Source organism: Gymnoscopelus braueri, assembly GCF_963280865.1.
Source record: "Gymnoscopelus braueri genome assembly, chromosome: 13".
Taxonomy (NCBI): Eukaryota; Metazoa; Chordata; class Actinopteri; order Myctophiformes; family Myctophidae; genus Gymnoscopelus; species Gymnoscopelus braueri.
Genome location: NC_137615.1, coordinates 1,315,454 through 1,334,131, shown reverse-complemented (window position 1 = coordinate 1,334,131; position 18,678 = coordinate 1,315,454). Strand labels below are relative to the sequence as shown.

Below are 18,678 nucleotides of genomic sequence, written 5' to 3'. Positions count from 1 at the left end.
TTGGCAGGCTGAGTTAACTCGTCGTTGGCAGGCTGAGTTAACTCGTCCATGGCAGGCTGAGTTAACTCGTCGTTGGCAGGCTGAGTTAACTCATCGTTGGCAGGCTGAGTTAACTCGTCGTTGGCAGGCTGAGTTAACTCATCGTTGGCAGGCTGAGTTAACTCGTCCATGGCAGGCTGAGTTAACTCGTCGTTGGCAGGCTGAGTTAACTCGTCCATGGCAGGCTGAGTTAACTCATCGTTGGCAGGCTGAGTTAACTCGTCGTTGGCAGGCTGAGTTAACTCATCGTTGGCAGGCTGAGTTAACTCGTCCATGGCAGGCTGAGTTAACTCGTCGTTGGCAGGCTGAGTTAACTCGTCGTTGGCAGGCTGAGTTAACTCATCGTTGGCAGGCTGAGTTAACTCGTCCATGGCAGGCTGAGTTAACTCGTCGTTGGCAGGCTGAGTTAACTCGTCGTTGGCAGGCTGAGTTAACTCGTCCATGGCAGGCTGAGTTAACTCATCGTTGGCAGGCTGAGTTAACTCGTCCATGGCAGGCTGAGTTAACTCGTCGTTGACAGGCTGAGTTAACTCGTCGTTGGCAGGCTGAGTTAACTCGTCCATGGCAGGCTGAGTTAACTCATCGTTGGCAGGCTGAGTTAACTCGTCGTTGGCAGGCTGAGTTAACTCGTCGTTGGCAGGCTGAGTTAACTCGTCGTTGGCAGGCTGAGTTAACTCGTCGTTGGCAGGCTGAGTTAACTCGTCCATGGCAGGCTGAGTTAACTCATCGTTGGCAGGCTGAGTTAACTCGTCCATGGCAGGCTGAGTTAACTCATCGTTGGCAGGCTGAGTTAACTCGTCGTTGGCAGGCTGAGTTAACTCGTCCATGGCAGGCTGAGTTAACTCGTCCATGGCAGGCTGAGTTAACTCGTCGTTGGCAGGCTGAGTTAACTCGTCCATGGCAGGCTGAGTTAACTCATCGTTGGCAGGCTGAGTTAACTCATCGTTGGCAGGCTGAGTTAACTCGTCGTTGGCAGGCTGAGTTAACTCGTCCATGGCAGGCTGAGTTAACTCGTCGTTGGCAGGCTGAGTTAACTCATCGTTGGCAGGCTGAGTTAACTCGTCGTTGGCAGGCTGAGTTAACTCATCGTTGGCAGGCTGAGTTAACTCGTCCATGGCAGGCTGAGTTAACTCGTCGTTGGCAGGCTGAGTTAACTCGTCCATGGCAGGCTGAGTTAACTCATCGTTGGCAGGCTGAGTTAACTCGTCGTTGGCAGGCTGAGTTAACTCATCGTTGGCAGGCTGAGTTAACTCGTCCATGGCAGGCTGAGTTAACTCGTCGTTGGCAGGCTGAGTTAACTCGTCGTTGGCAGGCTGAGTTAACTCATCGTTGGCAGGCTGAGTTAACTCGTCCATGGCAGGCTGAGTTAACTCGTCGTTGGCAGGCTGAGTTAACTCGTCGTTGGCAGGCTGAGTTAACTCGTCCATGGCAGGCTGAGTTAACTCATCGTTGGCAGGCTGAGTTAACTCGTCCATGGCAGGCTGAGTTAACTCGTCGTTGACAGGCTGAGTTAACTCGTCGTTGGCAGGCTGAGTTAACTCGTCCATGGCAGGCTGAGTTAACTCATCGTTGGCAGGCTGAGTTAACTCGTCGTTGGCAGGCTGAGTTAACTCGTCGTTGGCAGGCTGAGTTAACTCGTCGTTGGCAGGCTGAGTTAACTCGTCGTTGGCAGGCTGAGTTAACTCGTCCATGGCAGGCTGAGTTAACTCATCGTTGGCAGGCTGAGTTAACTCGTCCATGGCAGGCTGAGTTAACTCATCGTTGGCAGGCTGAGTTAACTCGTCGTTGGCAGGCTGAGTTAACTCGTCCATGGCAGGCTGAGTTAACTCGTCCATGGCAGGCTGAGTTAACTCATCGTTGGCAGGCTGAGTTAACTCGTCCATGGCAGGCTGAGTTAACTCGTCGTTGGCAGGCTGAGTTAACTCGTCGTTGGCAGGCTGAGTTAACTCGTCCATGGCAGGCTGAGTTAACTCGTCGTTGGCAGGCTGAGTTAACTCGTCCATGGCAGGCTGAGTTAACTCGTCCATGGCAGGCTGAGTTAACTCGTCGTTGGCAGGCTGAGTTAACTCGTCGTTGGCAGGCTGAGTTAACTCATCGTTGGCAGGCTGAGTTAACTCATCGTTGGCAGGCTGAGTTAACTCGTCGTTGGCAGGCTGAGTTAACTCGTCGTTGGCAGGCTGAGTTAACTTGTCGTTGGCAGGCTGAGTTAACTCGTCGTTGGCAGGCTGAGTTAACTCGTCGTTGGCAGGCTGAGTTAACTCGTCGTTGGCAGGCTGAGTTAACTCGTCCATGGCAGGCTGAGTTAACTCGTCGTTGGCAGGCTGAGTTAACTCGTCGTTGGCAGGCTGAGTTAACTCATCGTTGGCAGGCTGAGTTAACTCATCGTTGGCAGGCTGAGTTAACTCGTCGTTGGCAGGCTGAGTTAACTCGTCGTTGGCAGGCTGAGTTAACTCATCCATGGCAGGCTGAGTTAACTCATCGTTGGCAGGCTGAGTTAACTCGTCCATGGCAGGCTGAGTTAACTCGTCGTTGGCAGGCTGAGTTAACTCATCGTTGGCAGGCTGAGTTAACTCGTCCATGGCAGGCTGAGTTAACTCGTCCATGGCAGGCTGAGTTAACTCGTCGTTGGCAGGCTGAGTTAACTCATCGTTGGCAGGCTGAGTTAACTCGTCGTTGGCAGGCTGAGTTAACTCGTCGTTGGCAGGCTGAGTTAACTCATCGTTGGCAGGCTGAGTTAACTCATCGTTGGCAGGCTGAGTTAACTCGTCGTTGGCAGGCTGAGTTAACTCGTCCATGGCAGGCTGAGTTAACTCGTCGTTGGCAGGCTGAGTTAACTCGTCGTTGGCAGGCTGAGTTAACTCATCGTTGGCAGGCTGAGTTAACTCATCGTTGGCAGGCTGAGTTAACTCATCGTTGGCAGGCTGAGTTAACTCATCGTTGGCAGGCTGAGTTAACTCGTCGTTGGCAGGCTGAGTTAACTCGTCGTTGGCAGGCTGAGTTAACTCGTCGTTGGCAGGCTGAGTTAACTCGTTGTTGGCAGGCTGAGTTAACTCGTCCATGGCAGGCTGAGTTAACTCGTCGTTGGCAGGCTGAGTTAACTCGTCGTTGGCAGGCTGAGTTAACTCATCGTTGGCAGGCTGAGTTAACTCGTCGTTGGCAGGCTGAGTTAACTCGTCCATGGCAGGCTGAGTTAACTCGTCGTTGGCAGGCTGAGTTAACTCGTCGTTGGCAGGCTGAGTTAACTCGTCGTTGGCAGGCTGAGTTAACTCGTCGTTGGCAGGCTGAGTTAACTCGTCGTTGGCAGGCTGAGTTAACTCATCGTTGGCAGGCTGAGTTAACTCGTCGTTGGCAGGCTGAGTTAACTCGTTGTTGGCAGGCTGAGTTAACTCGTCGTTGGCAGGCTGAGTTAACTCGTCGTTGGCAGGCTGAGTTAACTCATCGTTGGCAGGCTGAGTTAACTCGTCCATGGCAGGCTGAGTTAACTCGTCGTTGGCAGGCTGAGTTAACTCGTCCATGGCAGGCTGAGTTAACTCGTCGTTGGCAGGCTGAGTTAACTCGTCGTTGGCAGGCTGAGTTAACTCGTCGTTGGCAGGCTGAGTTAACTCGTCGTTGGCAGGCTGAGTTAACTCGTCCATGGCAGGCAATACATTAATGTGGATTTTATTGCATTTATCCTTGTTCTTCTAACAAACCTTTCCTGTTCTCTCTACAGCAACAAAGCAGAGACGTCACTGTGACCGGTGTGGCAGAACCTACACTTTGCTGTGGCGTCTCAAAAAACACCAGAAAACTCACACTGGAAGGAAACCCGACCAGCGTGGCCAAAGCTACGCTCACCCGGCCGGTCTCAAGCAACACCAGGCGACTCCCACCGGAGAGAGCTTCACACGGTCTGAACGCTCAACGGGAGAGAAACCCTACCAATGTGACCAGTGTAGCAAAATCTACGTTTCCAGATATGGACTGAATTCACACCAGGCGACTCACACAACCGCAGGGAAGCCGTTCCGCTGTGAACAATGTGGGAAGAGTTTTGTGCATAAAGGTTCATTAAAGGTTCACAGACGCTCTCACACAGACGACAAACCCTTTAAATGTGATCGGTGTGAGAAAAGCTTCAAGAGCCGGTACGACGTGAAGCGCCACCATACCATTCACACCCTGCCCTTCGACTGTGACCGGTGTGAGATGAGCTTCAAGGATTCACGGACATTAAAGGTTCATCAGTACGTCCACACGGGAAAGAAGAAACGCTTCTGCTGTGAGCTATGTGGGAAGTCTTACCACGATGTGAGAGACTTACAATATCATCAGCACATCCACAGCGGGGAGAAACCATTCCATTGTGACCAGTGTGGGAAAGGATTCATCACTGCCAAAGATTTAAAGAGGCATCAAAGAACTCACACTGGAGAGAAACCCTACCACTGTACTTATTGTGGCACTAGATTTGCTGTCAGGCATCATTTAAAACGTCATTTACAGAGTTACCACACCGATATTTCTCCACAGTAAAAACATTTATTTTACTGTGTCGTATTGGAATACCAGGGCTTAATTTCAACCTGCCTCCTGTGCTCCAGGACCTCTAGAAGGTGTTCTGTCACCTCACATGCACATACAATACAATATGTTTTTATTTAGGGTATTTATTATTAATTCAGCTTTCACATTTTCCCCTCAATGTCCCTTCCCACAATGAAAAAGGACTGTAGATTAAATTAAACTGAGTTATGTGCGTAAATCAGCGTTTTGAGCTTGTAGATCTGCTATTTTTGCTATTTTAGAATTGGAATCCTGATTATTATTTTTTGGCTATTTTTTAACTAGAATCCTGAAAATTAACATTTTTATTTAATTTCAAATGCATTTTGTTGTACTTATGTTAACTTTATGAACTTAAATACAAATACATTGGACATAAAACAGACAATAGAATGTTAAAGTATTAAAGGAGAATACCGGACAAATTAAGTGTTGTCTTTGATGTCTCGTTACTCACCGACCGACGTGAAAAGTGGCGTTCTTTTTTTCCATAGATTCCCCTGTCGTCATTTTTTAAACCCCCTCCGTTGTCATAATGGGAGCGCGTGGGTTAGGGAGATTCGTCTTGTTTCCAGAACCTGGCAACACGAGTTGCCAGGTTCTGGAAAGAAACAAGCATCCAGTGTTAAATCGTTCGCCATTAACGGTGGCCTCGCAGGAATTTTCAACGCATGTTTGACTATCATGAGACTCTACAATGACTAGCAGTAGAGAAAAATACAACTTTGCGTCGGTTATAATAGACGAATCTCCCTTACCCACGTGCTCCCATTATGACAACGGAGGGGGTTTAAAAAATGACGACAGGGGAATCTATGGAAAAAAAGAACGCCACTTTTCACGTCGGTCGGTGAGTAACGAGACATCAAAGACAACACTTAATTTGTCCGGTATTCTCCTTTAATACTAGTACTAATATAGACTGAAGTAATTAAAGCGGGTCATGTTTGCATGTTATGAATCATAACAGCTGAAATCAATAATATAATCACTATTCTGATATTAACCTGTGGGCCGCATTAAGTGAAGGTGGGGGCCGCATGTGGCCCCCGGATGTGGCCCCCGGATGTGGCCCCCGGATGTGGCCCCCGCATGTGGCCCCCGGATGTGGCCCCCGGATGTGGCCCCCGGATGTGGCCCCCGGATGTGGCCCCCGGATGTGGCCCCCGCATGTGGCCCCCGGATGTGGCCCCCGGATGTGGCCCCCGGATGTGGCCCCCGGATGTGGCCCCCGCATGTGGCCCCCGGATGTGGCCCCCGGATGTGGCCCCCGGGCCGCCAGTTGCCCATGTATGTCCTAGATGCTTCTGTTCCAAAATACTTGCTTGATTACCTGCCCAGAGTGAGCGATGCTCACAGGTACTCAAACAGAGGAAGTTTATATGATCTGGTTCCCCCTATAGTTTATATATATATATATATATATATATATATATATATATATATATATATATATATATAGTTTATATGATCTGGTTCCCTTAGCTTCAGGACGTGGAAAAATGCATTATATCACCCAGACACTACTCTGTGGAACGCCCTCCTTCAGCCCTAAAATACCTAAATTCTCTAAAGATTTAAAAAGGACCTCAAATCATGGCTCCATCTTAACACCAACTGGTCTTACTTAGACCCCGGATAGCCTTTGGATGCTTCTCTCAGGGCAGCTTCTTGTCCTTTATATACATAATGATCATAAGGATCATAAGGATCACCTTCTTGTCCTTTATGTATTGCTGTATATACATAAGGATCATAAGGATCATAAGGATCACCTTCTTGTCCTTTATATACATAATGATCATAAGGATCATAAGGATCACCTGTTTGTCCTTTATGTATTGCTGTATATACATAATGATCATAATGATCATAAGGATCATAAGGATCATAAGGAGCACCTTCTTGTCCTTTATGTATTGCTGTATATACATAAGGATCATAAGGATCATAAGGATCACCTTCTTGTCCTTTATATACATAAGGATCATAAGGATCATAAGGATCACCTTCTTGTCCTTTATATACATAAGGATCATAAGGATCATAAGGATCACCTTCTTGTCCTTTATATACATAAGGATCATAAGGATCACCTTTTTGTCCTTTATATACATAATGATCATAAGGATCATAAGGATCATAAGGATCACCTGTTTGTCCTTTATGTATTGCTGTATATACATAATGATCATAATGATCATAAGGATCATAAGGATCATAAGGAGCACCTTCTTGTCCTTTATGTATTGCTGTATATACATAAGGATCAAATCTTTGTTTCATGGTTGTTTGTGCCGTGTGTTTGTGTGTTGTTATAAGTCTCAAGGTGAACCACAATGGAAACAAGCTACGGCTTTGTTTGTGTATAGTCCACGTTGGCGTTGTATTCATGAATGACACTGTTGTGACTTTTTTTTTTAAACTGCCAATAAAGTAGCCTACCTAAGTGGCTTTCCAGAATAAAGTCACTCAGTTAACATTTTCTTTATTCGGAATAAAGAATCCATGAAATCCAGCTGATGATGAAATCCAACTCGGTGGATTTCATTTCATTGAGTTAATCTTGTCAGCTGAGCACCTGCAGCCAACGGGGGGGGAAAATGTCAAACCAAGAACTAGTGGTTCCATGTTTCAGGGCCAGGTCCTGAGCATGCGCACAAACGGTAGATACACGCGCAGTAGCATTTTAAATGCGGAAGTGTTGAATTCTCAGATTGACCACCATGTATACAAATCTTTTGAAAATAGCAGATCTACAAGCTCACAATGTGTCACATTGTGAGCTTGTAGATCTGCTATTTTCAGAGTAGAGGTTCTCAAACCTTTCTGAGCCAAGGACCCCCAAATTGATATGTATTTGGCCGCGGACCCCCACCTGAAAATATGTTGTGCCAGGGTGGGACCCCCAGAAGCAAAGATTTGAGTTAAAAATGTTCGCTTTATAAGAATATAAATATATTAATTTGCACACATTTTCTCGATTTTTCAAAAATAGTAGATCTACAAGCTCATAGCGCGGCACTCGGTGCCGCGCTATGAGCTTGTAGATCTGCTATTTTTCAATAGCCAAAGTGTAAAATAACGCTTTTTTAGCTCAAATCAAAAAATGACACAGATGCGTCCCAGGTCTTAAAGGGTTACGGTCTGCGACCAGCGGCCACCATATATGTAGAGCTCTCCATTGTAGGCAAAGGCCTGAATGACCCTCACGTCCTTCTGGGAGAAGCTGTGTTCAGCCAGCAGGATAGTCTCTGTGTTAGTGACGTGTCGTTCATGATCGATTCGTTCTAAAGAACTAGTTCATTTGCCACGAACGTGAGCGAGCTCGTTCACTTCCTGAAACCGTTACGTTCACGCCCGACGTAAAAGAAAAACGCTCCCGCGATGGTGTTTTACACACATTATAAAACATACATTAAACACACTTTAGCCCTATTTTATTACCTAGGCTATTTGAAAATAGCAGATCTGCAAGCTCCGTCGCGTCGCGACGCGTTGTGAGCTTGTAGATCGGCTATTTTCAAATATGTTAGTACTTTTATTTTTGGTTCTTTAAGTATATTTTGATGCCAATACTTTTGTGCTTTTACTCGAGTACATTTTGAACACTAGAAAATAGAGCTACTGAACGAGAACGTGAACGAATCATTGCCGTGAACGTGAACGAAATCGTTTTTCCCACCACTACTCTGTGTCAAACACTGTGATGGTGTTGTGTGGGGACCCCCAGGTACCCCTTACAGCCCCCCAATACAAACACTGTGATGGTGTTGTGTAGGGACCCCCAGGTACCCCTTACAGCCCCCCAATACAAACACCTTGGTCCCGATGATGGTGGCAGAGTGACCTGATGAAGCAGGTGGAGGAGGAGGTCCTCTGGTGTTAATTAAAGACCAGACCCAACCTGTACATGTAGGTGTGTTTGAGGCACAGCGGTGAACATGTGTGTACTGTACCTTTAATTAAAGACCAGACCCAACCTGTACATGTAGGTGTGTCTGAGGCACAGCGGTGAACATGTGTGTACTGTACCTTTAATTAAAGACCAGACCCAACCTGTACATGTAGGTGTGTCTGAGGCACAGCGGTGAACATGTGTGTGTTTGAGGCACAGCGGTGAACATGTGTACATCTCACACTGCAGGAAGGAAACATGATAAATATTAGTTTAGTTCAGTCATTCTATAAGTATTAGTACCAGAGCCCTTCATCCAATATCAAGGTATCTGAAGCCCCCGATTTCTCTCTGATGTTGTTCATTCATTAATGATGTTGATTGATGATTATACCCACAGCAGAGATATAATATAATTGCACATCGTCACCTTCCTAAACTAACATATTAACATAACTCTAACCCTAATGAATGAGATGAATGAGAAGGAACATAACCTAACATATCGTCACCTTCCTAAACTAACATATTAACATAACTCTAACCCTAATAAATGAGATGAATGAGAATAAACATAACCTAACATATCGTCACCTTCCTAAACTAATGGCCTAAATCATTATTTTTTTCAGAAAAAAATAAAAACTGATCCAAAACGAAACTATATGCTATTTCTTAATCATTTCACCCAAGACGTTTATAACAAATTATGACTATTAACATAAAAATAACACTGTCTGTCAATTATGTAACATACGAGATTTAAATAGGATTAAACCTGACTTAGGCCAAATGATTTTGGTCTAAGTCACAAAACCATGTGACTAATAGACCAGACAAATGGCCTATTTTGACCTACAGTAAGTCACACTAGGGAGTTAGGCCATTATACTAAAAGGAGAGGGAACTGCATGATCCTTTTCTATTAGGAGACTATTTTACCAGAGGTGGCCGGTGTCATGAGGAGCTGACCTATAGGTGTCATGAGGAGCTGACCTATAGGTGTCATGAGGAGCTGACCTATAGGTGTCATGAGGAGCTGACCTATAGGCCAAAATATAATTTTCCTCAAAAAAAGACTTTGGCCATTAGTTTAGGAAGGTGACGACATTATTCATTCAACTGAGTGATTATCATGTCTCTGTAATGACTCTGTTTACTATTCCAGACTCAATCAATAGACAACTGTGCTATAAATCAGGGTCTTCAATGTTTTTCAAACCAAGGACCCCTTAGCTGAGAGAGAGCTGAAGCAGGGACCCATTAGCTGAGAGAGAGCTGAAGCAGGGACCCCTTAGCTGAGAGACAGATGAAGCAGGGACCCCTTAGCTGAGAGACAGATGAAGCAGGGACCCCTTAGCTGAGAGAGAGCTGAAGCAGGGACCCCTTAGCTGAGAGACAGATGAAGCAGGGACCCCTTAGCTGAGAGACAGATGAAGCAGGGACCCCTTAGCTGAGAGACAGATGAAGCAGGGACCCCCACAACATATTGTATAACATTGTGTTGCAGATTCATCTTTTTCATAGATGTCATAGATGTCATAGATGTCATAGATGTCATAGATAGCTTCATAGACTTGTTTGACAGACACTATCATCAGTGTTGTGTAAATTATAATGTTTTTTGTGTATTTTCAGACATTGAATCACCTAAACCCTCAATACTTGTCTTAGTCTTAATAGCAGATCTACAAGCTCACAACGCCTTGTAGTTGCGAGGTGAGCTTAGATTGGCTATTTTTGTCTAATGTTCCCTCATAATAGGGATGCTAGCCCCCCCGCCCCCATGTCGTAGCTATGAGGCTGTTGAAGACCCATGATCTATATGAATTGAATACATAGGACCACAATGGAAACAAGCACTCATTGTATAATGGTACCGCTGTACTATTACAATCTGTTAATAATCAATAATTTAATCAATCAATCAATACTGTATTATTCGTTCAATTAATTCTCAACTCAAACAACACACACACACACACACACACACACACACACACACACACACACACACACACACACACACACACACACACACACACACACACACACACACACACACACACACACACACACACACACACACACACACACACACACACACACACACACACACACAGGTAGCTTCAGTGAAAAGGTAGATTTTATTTGTCAGACTGCAGTGACAGAAACAATGAAAAATACAGACGAGTCCTTTCTGTGTTTCATTAAACTCATGTAATCATACTTTGATTACATTTCTATAAGAGAACGTTTATAAAAAAAATTATTCTATGCTTTATTTCAGACAGAATCACTGTAGACTAGAGAGACAGGAAACGTATTAGCACAGTACTTGAGTACATGTACTTAGTTACTTTAGGAAGATAGATAGCAGTGGTGGAAAAAGTACTACATTTTTTTACTTGAGTAAAAGTATCAATACCTTAAAGTAGAAATACTCTGTTACAAGTAAAAGGCCTGTGTTCAAAATGTTACTTGAGAAAAAGTATTGGCATCAAAATATACTTAAAGTTCCAAAAATAAAAGTACTAAAATGTTTGAAAATAGCAGATCTACAAGCTCACAACGCGTCGTAGCCTATGTAAAAAATAGGACTGAAGTGGTTAATGTATGTTTTATAATGTAATACTTTATATCTGCAAAGTAACTAGTAACTAAAGTTTTCAATAACTGTAGTGGAGTCTGAAATGTAGTGGAGTAGAAGTAAAAGGAAACAAAATTTGGCAATACTAAAGAAAATACCTCAAACTTTTACTTAAGCCCAGTACTTGAGTAAATGTATTTAGTTACTCTAGTAAGATGGATATAGGGTTAGGTTTAACATGCTTGGCTGACGATGGGAGTGAACAGCTTGTCCCAGACCTCCACCTTCAGACTAGCAGCACCCATGGGTGACATGGTGGCCTTGATGTCCAGGTAGTTTCCAACGTAGTTGATCCCTGAGCCGTTGGCCTCCATCCTGACGAAGCCCTGAGGCTGCTTGTCGTAATACATCTCTTTGTACAGGGCCTCGTCACACTGGCGCCCCCTAGCGTACACTCCCACTGCGAACCTGTGAACGATAGAAGATATTATTATTATATTATTAGATATTATTATTATTTTAACAAAACACACATTAACCACTTCAGCCCTATATACATTTTGGCCATTTGAAAATAGCAGATCTACAAGCTCACAATGCGTTGCGATGCAACGCATTGTGAGCTTGTAGATCTGCTATTTTCAAAAGATTTGTATACGTTTGAAAACTTGAACTGGGACATTGTTGATGAGTACTTTTTGCTTTTGGTACTTTAAGTACATTTTGATGCCAATACTTTTGTACTTTTACTCAAGTACATTTTGAATTCCAGACTTTTACTTGTAACACAGTATTTCTATATTGCAGTAGGCTATTGATACTTTTACTTAATTAAAAAATGTGAGTACTTTTTCCACCACTGATTATTATATAAAAGTGTTTTCTGTGTAAGATATTCTTTTCATTCCAGCTGTGGGGTTAGTTTCACTGTTGCCAAGTCTACTTAGTATAAGCGACTTTGCACTTTTCTGTAGAGTCTCTTGTAAACATTGATAGTTGCGGATTGCGTTTTTTCTGGCCTTGTTTCTAAAGTGTAGTTGATTATTTGGTCTTGTTTCCCAATGTTGTTTAAACAGTGGTTCTCAAACATTTTCATGTCAAGGACCTCCAAATTAATATGTATTGTCCGCAGACAAATACTTTTGTGCCAGGGACCCCCCATACCAGATTTGTGTATTTAAAATGTTTCAAAAATATTCTCAATTTGTAACTTTTTCCCCAAGATTTTTTGGATAATAGCAGATCTACAAGCTCACTTCACAAAATGAACCACTTTTCAAACATGTTGAGCTTGTAGATCGGCTATTTTCAAATAAGCTCATGTAGCCTACGTATAAAGTGCCTATAATATATATTATATATTAGATAGAACATGACATATAGATATATATTAGATAGAACATGACATATAGATATATATTAGATAGAACATGACATATAGATATATATTAGATAGAACATGACATATAGATATATATTAGATAGAACAGACCAGTTCTTATACAGACGGTAGTCTCGTGGGACAGAGAACATGACATATAGATATATATTAGATAGAACATGATATATAGATATATATTAGATAGAACAGACCTGTTCTTATACAGACGGTAGTCTCGTGGGACAGAGAACATGACATATAGATATATATTAGATAGAACATGATATATAGATATATATTAGATAGAACAGACCAGTTCTTATACAGACGGTAGTCTCGTGGGACAGAGAACATGACATATAGATATATATTAGATAGAACATGACATATAGATATATATTAGATAGAACAGACCAGTTCTTATACAGACGGTAGTCTCGTGGGACAGAGAACATGACATATAGATATATATTAGATAGAACAGACCAGTTCTTATACAGACGGTAGTCTCGTGGGACAGAGAACATGACATATAGATATATATTAGATAGAACAGACCAGTTCTTATACAGACGGTAGTCTCGTGGGACAGAGAACATGACGGCCAGCGTCTCGATGTGGTCGTTCTGGGAGCGCTCCAGAAGGTCATAGGTCAACACGCCCACGCTGCCCGTAGCCTTGGCGCTGCTCTTGCTGAAGGTGCACACCTCGGCCTTTAGGGGGCGCACCGTGGGCTGGGGGGGGTTGTAGGTCTCCCCGCTCTCCAGGAACACCCTGTAACAACACCATGAAAGGGTTAATTAAAACCCTAGAACACAATAAAAGGTTTAATTAAAACCCTAGAACACAATAAAAGGGTTCATTAAAACCCTAGAACACAATAAAAGGTTTAATTAAAACCCTGCACACATGTTTGTAAGGTGACAATAAAGCATCTGTGTCATTTTAAGATTTATTTGGCTATTCAAAAATAGCAGATCTACAAGCATAGCGCAGGCAGTAGGGGTGTGCCGATACACTAATTTCACCAAACGATACGATACGATATTGGGCACACAACTTCGATACGATTTCGATACGATACGATACGCACTTTTTTTATTATGAAAAATATATGGGGGAGAAAAAAAGCAAATGCAAACAAATAATTCTGTTTTTGCATTATTCAGACATGCAAACTTGTAGCTTTTCGGCTTCCACTAGCCGTTTTGAATCCAAATAGGGCAATAGTGTGACACCTGACCCGAAAAAAACAACATGTTGTCACCCTTTTCACCTCGGGGCTGTTTGCATGCCTGATTATTATTATTGTAAAAAAAAAAAAAAACGATACATATCGTCACGAAAACGTATCGCGATATATCGCGGGACGATATATCGCGGGACGATATATCGCGGGACGATATATCGGCACACCCCTAGCAGGCAGGCATGCAGACAGACAGACAGACAGACAGACAGACAGACAGACAGACAGACAGACAGACAGACAGACAGACAGACAGACAGACAGACAGACAGACAGACAGACAGACAGACAGACAGACAGGAGAAGGATGATGAAGATGGAGTCAACAGTGCCGCAGATCAGCTTCACAGACAGAATGACACACACACACACACACACACACACACACACACACACACACACACACACACACACACACACACACACACACACCCCCACACACACACACACACACACACACACACACACACACACACACACACACACACACACACACACACACACACACACACACACACACACACACACACACACACACACATGCCTTTCAGCCTGGTGGAGATAATGTTATTAATACCTGGGGTTAATCAGACAGTAGTTATTAGTCAGGTTGTTCATCTCTATGGTAACGTGCCGTTTTGACGTTATAGTGGCAGCTGCTTCCTCTGCTGACTCTGACATGTTGAATCTGAAACTACACAACACAACACAATGTAATACACACCACTATAAAACAATACACAACTCTGACATGTTGAATCTGAAACTACACAACACAACACAATGTAATACACACCACTATAAAACAATACACAACTCTGACATGTTGAATCTGAAACTACACAACACAACACAATGTAATACACACCACTATAAAACAATACACAACTCTGCCATGTTGAATCTGAAACTACACAACACAACACAATGTAATACACACCACTATAAAACAATACACAACTCTGCCATGTTGAATCTGAAACTACACAACACAACACAATGTAATACACACCACTATAAAACAATACTCAATACACAACCACACGACTCCGTCATCTTTGATAAGACTGCAACAACACACAAAACAATACACAACTGGTGTCTGTGTGTGATTCTGTAACAACACAATATAACAAACACAACACAACAATGTACAATGTAGTCATCTATCAGATGCTCTTTATCCAGAGTGACTTACAATAAACAAGGTAAAAACACACATAGAATACAGAGACAGTGTAGTGTCTCAGTAAACTATAGGATCATAGAATACAGAGAGACAGTGTAGTGTCTCAGTAAACTATAGGATCATAGAATACAGAGACAGTGTAGTGTCTCAGTAAACTATAGGATCATAGAATACAGAGACAGTGTAGTGTCTCAGTAAACTATAGGATCATAGAATACAGAGACAGCGTAGTGTCTCAGTAAACTATAGGATCATAGAATACAGAGAGACAGTGTAGTGTCTCAGTAAACTATAGGATCATAGAATACAGAGACAGTGTAGTGTCTCAGTAAACTATAGGATCATAGAATACAGAGAGACAGTGTAGTGTCTCAGTAAACTATAGGATCATAGAATACAGAGACAGTGTAGTGTCTCAGTAAACTATAGGATCATAGAATACAGAGACAATGTAGTGTCTCAGTAAACTATAGGATCATAGAATACAGAGACAGTGTAGTGTCTCAGTAAACTATAGGATAATAGAATACAGAGACAGTGTAGTGTCTCAGTAAACTATAGGATCATAGAATACAGAGACAGTGTAGTGTCTCAGTAAACTATAGGATCATAGAATACATAGAGACAGTGTAGTGTCTCAGTAAACTATAGGATCATAGAATACAGAGACAGTGTAGTGTCTCAGTAAACTATAGGATCATAGAATAAAGAGAGACAGTGTAGTGTCTCAGTAAACTATAGGATCATAGAATACAGAGACAGTGTAGTGTCTCAGTAAACTATAGGATCATAGAATACAGAGACAGTGTAGTGTCTCAGTAAACTATAGGATCATAGAATACATAGAGACAGTGTAGTGTCTCAGTAAACTATAGGATCATAGAATACAGAGAGACAGTGTAGTGTCTCAGTAAACTATAGGATCATAGAATACAGAGACAGTGTAGTGTCTCAGTAAACTATAGGATCATAGAATACAGAGACAGTGTAGTGTCTCAGTAAACTATAGGATCATAGAATACAGAGAGACAGTGTAGTGTCTCAGTAAACTATAGGATCATAGAATACAGAGACAATGTAGTGTCTCAGTAAACTATAGGATCATAGAATACAGAGACAGTGTAGTGTCTCAGTAAACTATAGGATCATAGAATACAGAGACAGTGTAGTGTCTCAGTAAACTATAGGATCATAGAATACAGAGACAGTGTAGTGTCTCAGTAAACTATAGGATCATAGAATACAGAGACAGTGTAGTGTCTCAGTAAACTATAGGATCATAGAATACAGAGAGACAGTGTAGTGTCTCAGTAAACTATAGGATCATAGAATACAGAGACAATGTAGTGTCTCAGTAAACTATAGGATCATAGAATACAGAGACAGTGTAGTGTCTCAGTAAACTATAGGATCATAGAATACAGAGACAGTGTAGTGTCTCAGTAAACTATAGGATCATAGAATACAGAGACAGTGTAGTGTCTCAGTAAACTATAGGATCATAGAATACAGAGACAGTGTAGTGTCTCAGTAAACTATAGGATCATAGAATACAGAGAGACAGTGTAGTGTCTCAGTAAACTATAGGATCATAGAATACAGAGACAGTGTAGTGTCTCAGTAAACTATAGGATCATAGGTAAACAATGAACCTAGCATCAGCAAAATATAATATCAATAAGTATTAATCTGTACATGGAAACTATAGAAAGCTGTACAGCACAGTACGCACGCGCACACACACACGCACACGCACACGCACACGCACGCGCACGCGCACACGCACACGCACACGCACATGCACACACACACACACACACACACACACACACACACACACACACACACACACACACACAGCATGTAGCCTACTATGTTATGGGTAAAGAAACATAAATGTCTCCTCTGAAGGCAGCATTCAACACAAAGCCCTTTCCTAACTCTACTGAACTAGAATGCAGTGTTATATGTTGAAATAAGTGTTTATGAGTAAGTAGCTAAGTACATTTACTCAAGTACTGTACTTAAGTACACATTTTGAGTTATTTTTACTTTACTGGAGTATTTCCAATTTTCAATACTTTTACTTCTACTCCACTACATATCAGAGGCAAATATTGTACTTTTACTCCACTACAATTATATGAAGTTACTAGTTACTGTTTTGTACATAGGCTATTTGAAAGTAACAGATCTACAAGCTCACAAAGCGTCGGGACGCGTTGTGAGCTTGTAGATCTGCGATTTTCAAACATTTTAGTACTTTTACTTTTGGTATTTCTACATTGTGGCATTGCTACTTTTACTTAAGAAAAATATCTGAGTACTTCTTCCACCACTGTCTGTCTGTAGATCCATGGGGTGTGTCTCCAGTAACGGCCTGATTATACTTAGTTGAGCACGGACCGGTGTCAAGTGCAACGAAAATAGCCGATCTACAAGCTCACAACACATCGCAGAGTGACGCGTTGTGAGCTAGTAGATCAGCTGTGTTCGGGCTAGAAATGTCTAAATGTTTTAATAATAATTCTGTCCAAAGGTTCAGCCTCTGATATTCTCTGCATGTCTCTGTGTGAATACTTTATGACTTCATCATTATCTCTGAAGAAGTCTCAGTTCATGTAATCAACCTTAAAGTCATCTATAGCGATGCTGTGATAGTTTATTGTTTATTTGTTTATGTTTGATCTATTTGTCACATGCAGACATTGTTTAATTACCTATACAGTGTCTGGCTCTCAAAACTCTAAATATCATTTCATAATAATAACTTCAGAATAGGAAAACAGAACAAGATCAAACAGATGTTCCATGAGTAAATATCATTAGACATAATTATGTTCATAAACAGTATTTATATACAGTAGTGTAAATGGTATCTGTTCAATTATATTTCAAGAAACGTTGTAACATAAACTGTCTTTATTAAATCTTTATTACATCTTAATAAATCTTATTAAAGGTTAAAATGGGAAGGTTTTCTTACCTGTATAAAGGGTGGTTTTCTCTCCCATAAACTGTCTTTATTAAATATTTTTTAAATCTTATTAAAGGTTAAAATGTGAAGGTTTTCTTACCTGTAGGTAAGGGTGGTTTTCTCTCCCAGATCCCAGATGAATAATAACACATTCAGAGAGAGAGGAGGAGATCTCTGTTCAGACCAGGATCAGACAGAAACCTCATAACTCCATATTTACACTTTCTATGTTTTCTTTGTAAATGCATGCCCTTCCTCCCCAGACTACAAGTGTCACACAAAAGCAGCGAAAATAGCCGATCTACAAGTTTACAAGCTTGTAGATCTGATATTTCCTGCTTTTGAAAACTCTTGTAGTCTGGGGCATGTCAGTGGTTAAGTGTGTGTGTGTGTGTGTGTGTGTGTGTGTGTGTGTGTGTGTGTGTGTGTGTGTGTGTGTGTGTGTGTGTGTGTGTGTGTGTGTGTGTGTGTGTGTGTGTGTGTGTGTGTGTGTGTGTGTGTGTGTGTGTGTGTGTGTGTGTGTGTGTGTGTGCGCGCGTGCGTGCAGGTTATTATTTTAATAATAAATAATAACTACATTGTATCCATAGGAACACAGTCACAGGTTATTATTTTAATAATAAATAATAACTACATTGTATCCATAGGAACACAGGTTATTATTTTAATAATAAATAATAACTACATTGTATCCATAGGAACACAGTCACAGGTTATTATTTTAAACATTAAGGACATACAAGCTTTCCAGCGGACAGAGAGGGTAGTGATGTAATCCACTTGTAGCTGAATGCCAGTAAACTCCCTCCT

At 42.1% G+C, this 18,678-nt stretch overlaps 2 protein-coding genes across 3 annotated transcripts in view; one reads left to right on the top strand and one right to left on the bottom strand.

The window, feature by feature from the left end:
- The window catches only part of LOC308098663 (uncharacterized protein), a gene marked incomplete at its 5' end in the record, with an annotated part of 39,519 nt that extends 34,779 nt beyond the window's left edge, over positions 1-4,740 (top strand). The window contains one exon of the mRNA XM_080447070.1: positions 3,752-4,740. Coding sequence (XP_080303196.1) covers positions 3,752-4,554 — 803 coding nt within the window. The 3' untranslated portion in view covers positions 4,555-4,740. The remainder of the gene's footprint in view (positions 1-3,751) is intronic.
- A 5,870-nt stretch (positions 4,741-10,610) lies between these two features.
- Positions 10,611-18,114, bottom strand: LOC308098978 (DELTA-sagatoxin-Srs1a-like). Of its 2 annotated transcripts, none has more exons than XM_080447469.1 (4): positions 17,969-18,114; positions 14,280-14,396; positions 13,012-13,227; positions 10,611-11,540 (listed from the first exon to the last, which is right to left on the bottom strand). In XM_080447469.1, the coding sequence occupies exons 2-4, from the start codon at positions 14,381-14,383 to the stop codon at positions 11,306-11,308; spliced, it is 555 nt and encodes a 184-aa protein (XP_080303595.1). In that variant the 5' UTR covers positions 14,384-14,396; positions 17,969-18,114; the 3' UTR covers positions 10,611-11,305. The 2 variants fall into 2 exon arrangements, with proteins under 2 accessions (XP_080303595.1, XP_080303594.1); XM_080447468.1 differs by lacking the exon at positions 17,969-18,114 and adding an exon at positions 17,878-17,926.
- Between the last annotated feature and the right edge of the window lie 564 nt (positions 18,115-18,678).

Coding starts and splice junctions, on each gene's coding strand:
- LOC308098978 (XM_080447469.1), bottom strand. CDS start 14,383: ATGTCAGAGTCAGCAGAGGAAGCAGCTGCCACTATAACGTCAAAACGG. Junction 13,228..14,279: donor TACTGTCTGATTAACCCCAG/GTATTAATAACA, acceptor GTGTTGTTACAG/GGTGTTCCTGGAGAGCGGGG. Junction 11,541..13,011: donor TACCGTCTGTATAAGAACTG/GTCTGTTCTATC, acceptor TATCGTTCACAG/GTTCGCAGTGGGAGTGTACG.